At 37.9% G+C, this 9,062-nt stretch overlaps 1 protein-coding gene across 1 annotated transcript; it reads left to right on the top strand.

Annotated features, from left to right (window-relative positions):
* Positions 1-3,294: 3,294 nt before the first annotated feature.
* Positions 3,295-5,024, top strand: LOC104602490 (short-chain dehydrogenase reductase 2a-like). Its single transcript, XM_010266194.3, has 2 exons — positions 3,295-3,602; positions 4,108-5,024. Exons 1-2 carry the CDS (start codon positions 3,517-3,519, stop codon positions 4,925-4,927), a joined length of 906 nt encoding a protein of 301 aa, XP_010264496.1. The 5' UTR covers positions 3,295-3,516; the 3' UTR covers positions 4,928-5,024.
* The last annotated feature ends 4,038 nt before the right edge of the window (positions 5,025-9,062 follow it).

The following is a 9,062-nucleotide window of genomic DNA, read 5'->3' on the forward strand; positions in this document are numbered from 1 at the left end:
GCTTAGGCAAAGCTCCTCCCCCATTGGTGAGCGTGCCTCCCCAACAATTGTTTTGTAATAATTTCTTGAGAAAATTGAGAAACTCTGTTCAGGGCTATCCCACTGGTGCATGATGGGTTGCAGGATCCCGGCTATCCACTCTTGGACTGTAGGAGTTGTTTGGGATTCAATCATGAATCTCATGATAACTATGAAAGGTGTATCCATTAATATTAATATTAGCGGTATCTTAAATTCATATCTTAACCAATTAAGTTAAAATCTATTTGTTTTTATTTTATATTTAATAAGATGTATTTATCATCACCTTTCAATCGATTATGACTTTTGATGATGCAAATGCACCATATATTTTGCCATAAATATATTTATGATTTTTTTTTTCTTTCCTATTTCTTTCTTTCTCTTCTTTACATGCAAAAGAAGATAGAATGATGAAGATAAAAAACTATTGCATCCGTGAGTCATTTGTACTTTATGTTGGGCTGGCGGGCCTTTACATAACCCACTATCCTACTACGTTCTTGTTTCCTAAATAGGATTGGCTAATGGCTGATCTAAACATAACTTCATAAAAAAAAAGAAAAACAAACAAAATTGGGCTAAATATTTTAAAAAGGAAAGGAAACATGATAGGTCCATTCCAATCCAGCTTTTTAATTAAGTAGGGTCATTTACTTAAACACCCCTATTGTTTTTTGCACTAATTAAAATTTACCCTATAAGTTTGCATTTTAAAATCTGTTTAATTTGCAACTGGTGACTTAATCAACCTTTTTATAAAAACAATTTGTATTGTTATTAACCGAGTGGAAAATGTTGAAGGGCATGGACCCATCAAGCTGTTTAGAAAGAAAACATTTTCCCAACAACAGAACTTGGTTGGAAAGGATGCTGAGTGCATGTGATTGAGGCTTCCCGTTTCAGTTGGTGCTATTTCCTGAGTTCCATATTTTGTTTAATGATAATAGATTCAGATTGTAAATAGCATACACCATAACTTAAGATGAAGAGGAGATATCAATCATGGTGATTTTCTCCTTCACTTGTCTCAGATAGAAAACTATGGATGTGAGGTCGTTTCCATCTAACAGAAAGCTTCTTAAGACTGTTCGATTTGAAGGAAAAGATAGAAAAAAGAAGGCAAAAGTCGATTAAAAAAAATATTGCCTTACATTGGACAGTCTGGCTGATTAATCAATACGTTTTCTTGAGTTATTCGGGTATGGACAATTGTATGAGCAATGGTCATCGGGTGCACGGAAAACAAAGGTACGTACTCGGATCGTATTGCCTTTCATGCAAGCACCCCCAAATAAACAATTCAAATCAGTCAGTCCTTTATTCATACATTCATTTCATTTGGTTAAAAAAAGTTTTCAAAAGGAAATAAAGAGAAAAACCCTGACGAATTTCATATTATGAGGTCATTTGGCAAAGTCTTTTTTGAAAGTTTTTACGGTGAAAAGATGATATTAAATTTTGTATCAAAATTTTAACGGCTTGAAGACCGTTTGATAAAGACATGTCTTTTCATGCAAAGACAAGTTGAAAAAGATGCAAAATAATCTATTTAGAGTCTTTCAAAAATAACCCAAAATAGGCTTTCGGCATCTTTTCATAACAATGACTTTCGGTAGTAAGATTTTTATACCAAAAGGTAGATTAACAAACTTCTAAAAAACTGACAGCATGTGTAAAAAGACACGCCAAACAAGACCCAAGTTATCTTCCTTTATCGAGCAAACGCATATGCAGAACTTTCAGGAGGTCGTTTGAAACTTCAACGTTGAACCCTTGAAATAGGCTGGCTTTGGTCAAAATCCAAGCTATCTCTCTCTCTCTCTCAAGTGTACAAATATTTTCCAATTTTCTTTTCTATATTATATAATGAAAGGCACCATATGATCAAACACTAATCGATCTCATCCAACAGAAAAATAGAGAGAGAGAACAACTAAGTGTGGACCTTGATCATGAAATTTAAACCAAATGTAACACATATCCCCCAAAATTTTGAACTGTTCAGGATACAGTAGACACATGGAACAACGTCAAACAAGACTTGTTTTATCTATAATTACATAAATGCCATCATATTAAATAAAAGAATACATAGGGCTTTTGTTGTGGTAATCATTCCTTTGCGTGTAAGAGCTACCACCATGCATCAGTAAATCCTAACTACTCCCCGGTATGAGGGCCGGCGGCTGGAACCATTTCACGTTCTAATGGCATCTTCTCCCGTGACTGAGTTAGGAATTTTCTTTTGGGGTGTCAAATTAAAGTTTGAAACAAGAAAATGAGATAGATAACAGAAGAAATAGGGTTTGAGAGAAAATGGACTGAGAAGGTTTGAATTTATTACAATTTAAAAAAAAAATAAATATTTTTTATTTAAAATTTTGAGAGTTGGAGGAGTGTTAAAGAGTAATCCTTTACATTTTAGTTTTGAGGGGACCAAAGACCCACTTTATTAGGTTTCAATCCGGGGGCAAGGACCCCACCAAGATAGTTGGCTCCGCCCCTGATCTTCTCCGTCTTCATCTTCTGAGTGCCTAGTGTCGAACCCGGTCACGCACCAATACTTTTGTTGGTTCTATTGAACTGTCGATCCCATAATGTGGGTCGAGAAATGAGAATAGTCTTCTTGTGAAGTTGAAGTTTAAAGAAGTGGACAACAAGTAGAAGTAGCTAGTATGTGATGAGAAAAGGCGTCGACTGAGGCTCTGAGCTAGATTTGGATGTGAGGAGAAAAGGAAAGCCGCCTAACCTTTTTTTTCTTGGAGAAACCTCTCTAATGTCCAAAAGTACTGTATGATCAACCACTGGTGGCCGGGTCTGTCTTTTTTTCAAGAAGGGATGGAGCAGGAGGACATCAGGGAGAGATTTTGGTAGAAAATCCAACAGGAAATAAGAAGGCGAGATCTGTGTATCAGATAGCAAATACTCGTAGAACTCCTCTACCTCAACTTTAATCGCGTAGAGTGAAGAACGTATTTGGTATGGTTATAAGAAGTCAGATTATTACCCTGGCTGCCCTCCTCTAGGTTTTCACTTTTCACCTTGAGATTGAGAATCGAAAATTCAACACAAAACCGAAACCCAGTAACAAAACCTTGACTCACTGAGTCACTAGCTAGCATCAACTCACTCTCCTCTCCAACCCGAGGAATCATGCATGGGTGTCAATCATCATTTAGGGATTTTGCTCAAGTTGGGTTGACTTTAAGGTAACATTTCTCATATGAAGACATTAAAGGGTAGTTTTAGGAATTAAGGCAAGAGACCATGTGCCTGAGCCTTAAGGGTCAAGTCAAGTGAGGCTGAAGGTGAGCAAGGCATTACAAAGACCACGGGAGAAGAGAGAGAGCTTCATCGCCTATAAATTCCTCACTTGTATTCAAATTAAGATTCATAAAATAGATACGTCCCCGGCATCCCCAACTTCCCTCCCCTTAGATCTCTTTTTTCTCTATCATTTCATATCTGCTTCTAAGTTCTATCTAAACAACCATGCCTGCTCAAATGATGTCAGAGAAACCCCTCCAAGGAATCCATGTCTTGGGTCGGGAAAACAGCCCCCTATCCCCACCAAGAAGGTAAGCCCCCTCTCTCTCTCTCTCTCTCTCTCTCTCTCTCTCTCTCTCTCTCTCTCTCTCTCTCTACTTGGCCATGCCATTAATTGTATTCCTTCTACCTATGATCGATATCAATACCATGAACCTTATCGTCTCTCTTCTCCTATAACTTCTTTGCTTTGGCGATGCAACTTTGTTGTTCCCCTGCTGCTTCTCCAAAAACTGCATTTTCCGGTTAGCTGACTCTGAGAATTAATGTTTTACCTAACCAAAGGATTCAACAGAGACTTGTATTTCTTATAGGCACGCGGCTGTTGAAAAAGCTCAAATCCCTGTATATGCTTCTGATTTTATATTAGTGTTTTTTTAATAGATTGAAAGACCAGGAAAGAACATATATAACCTTTGACTGTCCTTACTAAAGGACTGAATAAGGATGAAGTTAAATGTAAGATTTCAAAGTCACCATCATGCATGATCTTTTTTTTTTTTTTTTAACTCTCTGTGGCTAATTGTGGGTATACAGGTTGGAAGGTAAAGTTGCAATTGTCACCGGCGGCGCCAGAGGGATCGGAGAAGCAACCGTAAGGCTTTTTGCAAGACATGGAGCCAAGGTTGTCATTGCCGACGTCGAGGATGAGATAGGGATTGCGCTTTCCAACTCCTTAGCCCCTTGTGTGACCTATATACATTGCGATGTTAGCCTAGAAGAAGATGTCGAGAACCTGATCAATTCTACGGTTTCATGGCATGGCCGGCTTGATATTCTCTTCAACAATGCTGGGGTCCTCGGAAACCAGTCGAAGCACAAAAGCATCATTGATTTCGATGCAGAAGAATTCGACCGAGTGATGCGAGTGAATGTGAGGGGGGTTGCACTAGGCATGAAGTACGCTGCACGCGTGATGGTTCCCAGAGGCTCCGGTTGTATCATCTCTACAGCTAGCGTAGCTGGTGTCATGGGAGGGCTCGGTCCTCACGCATATACAGCATCAAAGCATGCCATTGTCGGTCTCACGAAGAACACAGCATGTGAACTCGGAAGGTATGGGATCAGGGTGAACTGCATTTCTCCATTTGGTGTAGCTACCTCCATGCTTCTTAATGCATGGAGGAGGTGTGACGACGAGGAGGACTGCATGGAGATTGGGGGCTCTTGTGAAGAAGTAGAGAAGATGGAAGAGTTTGTTGGAAGCCTTGCCAACCTTAAGGGTCCAACCCTAAGGGCTAAAGATATAGCTGAGGCTGCTCTTTACCTTGCTAGTGATGAATCCAAGTATGTAAGTGGTCATAACCTTGTTGTGGATGGAGGGGTTACAACCTCTAGGAATTGTGTAGGCTTCTAAGAGTAATGTTTCATCATCCATTATGCATTCTTTTCTTCTTCCTCTTCTTCTTCTTCTTCTTCTTCTCCATGATTATGAAATTGGGTTGGTCTGTTGAGTTTGGATTGGAATCGATTTATTCAGACATGCCAATTCTTATATAAAGAAATCAAACTATACAACACTGGCCATGAAATTAAAACATAAGGAAATTAAAGAATGAAAGATAAATTACTGTAATATGAATGAATATCTGTTCACAGGCTGGAGATTCTAATTAAATTTACCTTTTTATCTTTAACGACTACTGTTTTTCTGCCCAGGCCAGTACTGTAACTGTTCTAGTCCTGCCCTGCCCTGCCCTGCCATACATATGTCTTATTTAAAGTAAGTGCAGTAATAAGCTAGTTGCAACTTGCAAGTGGTTTGTTGGTGTTATGATTATTGCCCTTAAAACGGGCTCTAGTTGATTAGGCTCAGTTTGAAAAGAGTACAAAAGTGCAAATACATATAAAATAATTTGCACTCTACATATTTGTATTTTTATTCCTTTCAATTTCCAAACCGAGCAGTCTTAAAAACGAAAAAACTATAGATGTTTCTTTTTTTTGGTAAACAAAAGTGGAGCTATTTCAGGAGCGAAAGAAACAACAGGATAATGCGAATGCGAGGTCTTACATGGGTGCCACAGTTTCATCCCTTTAAATTATGTATGTTTGATGATCTGATTGGAGGGGGACGAATGCATAACGTTGACAATGGAATCATGTAAAGGGCAGTTCAGTCCAGAAGTCAGGACAAAGACCAATAGGGGTTAGTCTGGGTCTTTATTTTGACTCTACACAGACGCCGTAGTCAGAGAAACTTAAATAATGGTCCAAGCTTAAATTTAACCAATTACGGGACTTTCTCATGCTCATAGTCATAGAAACTTAAATAATGGTCCAAGCTTAGAGGCCAAAACCAAATTTGGGTGTGGGGTGGATGATCTTCCTACTTGGCCTTTCGGTATTTTAGTTTCTTTGCCTACTTAGGTTACGAATTAGCAACAAGTTCATAGACGATTAAAGCAAAAAAAACTAATCACGAGTTGTTCAACTTCGTATTTTCAGGCATTCTGGATGGATTAAGCATGTAATTAATATAATGTTTTGTCATCATCACCGTCACTTTGAGTGAGCTGTAAAACTCCGATCCAGTATATATAATATTTTGTGGTCCGTCTTTTATTGATACTCTGTAGTAGGTATAGTAGGTCCCTTGTAATTAATTTTGTGGAGATTTTTATTGTTCAGTCCACCTCATTTTTTATAAATTTCCCTAATTTTTTTTTTTTATAAATGAAATGCTAACTGCTACCTAACTACTTTTATCAAATTTTCTATATAGTATTAGCCAGTACAATGCAATTACATTTGGACAACTATTCAATTATTCAGTACCCTTTGTAATACGGTACGTACTGTAGTAATGCTAAATTTTAAGGGGGTGTTCCCCAATCATATATATGTGATTTTGTTTTTGTTAAACCAAAGACAACCGATTCCCTGCATCATGTTCCAATTCCAAGCTTTCAAAGAGCACCATCCACAAGATTTTGATCTGATATTTCACCCAGTGTTGCTTTAATGTGGGACCCATATTGAATGGTGTGTCCTGATTTTTTTTTTTTTTTATAGAAAGGAAACAATTACAAAGAGGAGCCACCTTTCGTAAAATGGGACCAGATCTAGTAGGTACATCAAAGTGAGCACTTTGATAAATATTTTGACAACAGTCAAAAGTTGTGAGCTTCAAGGGCAGTCCATGCCTCAACTTCATGAATCGTACATTCCCCAATATCCCTGCAGCTGACTGCCTGACTCGCAAGGTTTTTCCATAATCATCTCTCACTATAACACCAACGGCACTCCTTCCATTAGGTTTTCTAGAGGCATCAAAGTTGATGTTCACAGTACGAGTATCAGGTTTCTTCCATTTAATAAGGATATCATCTAGCGCACCAGGAGTGGAGGGGGAGAGAGTCTTCATGTATTCCTACCACACCGATTTAGTTGAGGCAGAGGTATAGATTTATTTTTGAAAATTTTCTTATTCCTCCCCTTCCAAATTTATTCCAAAACATAACACTCACTCTTTCCGGGGAACAAGTGCTCCTACTAGCCTTCATGTTTGTCACATATATGGTCCCATCAGTTTACGAGCTCTTCCTCTTCTCAGATGCAGGTATAGGAATATATTTCACTCTTCGGGAAGGAGTACAGTATAAATATATGCAAGTTTGTCACATACAAGTTTTACAATCTACATATTTGTATTTATATTATTTCTAAACTGAGCCTTAGGATTGTTCAAATCTGACGTGAATTCTCGCATTGGAGGAATAGGTGTTTAGAATCCTCCTCCACCGTTTCATTCCTTAGCCCCCAGTTTTTGAGTTTCAATTTAGTAATGATCCCGTTTCTTAGTGCCAAAAATTATGAAATATTAATTGAATTTTGGGGGAGCTTCCATATTTATTATGGTCCAGATTGGTCCCATAAGTCTATACGCCAATCTACTAATTAATCCGGGGTAGACGATGAGCCCTTAGTCCAAACTGTTTGTTTTTTATGTGGGGTTTCAATAAGTAATACCATTTTTATTTATACTTTTACACTGATATTATATATATATATATATATATATATATATATTAAGATGACTATTAATATTTAAAATTATCAAAATGTCCTAATTCTCAATATTTATTGTTTTGACTGTACCGATACAGAATATGTGATATATGATGCAATAGGTATCAATATTTTGAACCTTGGGGTTATTAAATAGGGGAAAGATTAGTTGCAGATGGAGACGCCTGAAAATGGGGTTTAGACTTTAGAGTAGACTGGACTTTTGTTCGTCATAAGTTGTAAGCCGTGGGAAGTTCTGAGTTCTCACCAAAATGTGTCTCTGATTCATATCAAGTCATTAATGATACCATTGACATTTCTCTTTCACGGATGTACCAACTGAGTGTTGAGAATTAATAATATGGTAGAAAAGAAATCCTTTGACATTCCTTCACAGCGTAAACCAATATTGAAGGGTCAATACCCCCCCATAGCTGATCGAGTTTATCATTTTTAATTGGTGTCCTTCCTCTTGGAGACGTAGAGTCAAACCCATGTAATTATATAGGCTCTCTCTATGGTAAGGTTGATGGACCTCACCAGAATCCTCCTCTGTCCCTTAATAGCGAAGGGGCCCCGCTTCGCAAGGTTAGAATGGAATCATCGACCATCCGGTTTCTCATAAAAAAATCGTTGAATTGGTCAATGATCCATTGATATGAGTAATCAAATCATCGACTTGTTGACATGTTTAATAGTTTTTGGTCATTTTTTTATTATTTTTAATCGAGAACCATCCAGGCAATCGGTTCCATTTTATCCTAATTTTAGTCCCTATTCAAAAATCGTTGAATCGGTCAATGATCCATTGACCCTAGCGGTTGACCCGTTTAATGATTTTTGGTTTTTTTTTTAATTTTAATTGTTAGAACGGGCCATCCTTTCAAACTAAACAGTCGAACCGTTGACCCAAAAACCGGTGGCCAGAACGGTTCTATTTTTGGTCTATGAGTCACACACTCGAATGGCATAACACGTATGGTACTGCTTAATGGACCTCATACACTCAATTTTTTTACTTGTAATTTTTGTTGTCAGAATAGGTCGTTCATTTTTTTATTTTTTTAATTGGGAACCATCTAGGCAACTAGTTCCGTTTTACCCCAATCCTGGTCCCTAGCCAAAAATCATCGAATCGGTTAACGACCCATTGACCTGAGTGGTCGAACTGTCAACTTGTTGACCCGTTCAATGGTTTTTGGCTTTTTTTTTATTATTTTTGTTGTCAGAACGGGCCACCCATTTGAATCGGACAATTGAATCGTCGACCCAAAAACCAGTGGCCAGAACGGTTCCATTTTCAGGTCGTATAAGTCACACGCTCGAATGACATAACATGTATGATACTGCTCAATGGACCTCATACACTCAATTTTTTGCCTATAATTTTTGTTGTCAGAATGGGTCGTCCGTTCGAATCGGACGATCGAACCATCAACCTGAAAACCAGTGGCCAGAATAGTTCCATAATTTTTTGTTGT

Source organism: Nelumbo nucifera, chromosome 2, assembly GCF_055504915.1.
Source record: "Nelumbo nucifera cultivar China Antique chromosome 2, China Antique-T2T, whole genome shotgun sequence".
Lineage (NCBI taxonomy): Eukaryota > Viridiplantae > Streptophyta > Magnoliopsida > Proteales > Nelumbonaceae > Nelumbo > Nelumbo nucifera.

Bases quoted from the DNA above. Each gene is read 5' to 3' on its own strand.
- LOC104602490 (XM_010266194.3), top strand. From the start codon at position 3,517: ATGCCTGCTCAAATGATGTCAGAGAAACCCCTCCAAGGAATCCATGTC. The intron at 3,603-4,107 runs GTAAGCCCCCTC...GTGGGTATACAG, and splicing joins CCCCTATCCCCACCAAGAAG to GTTGGAAGGTAAAGTTGCAA.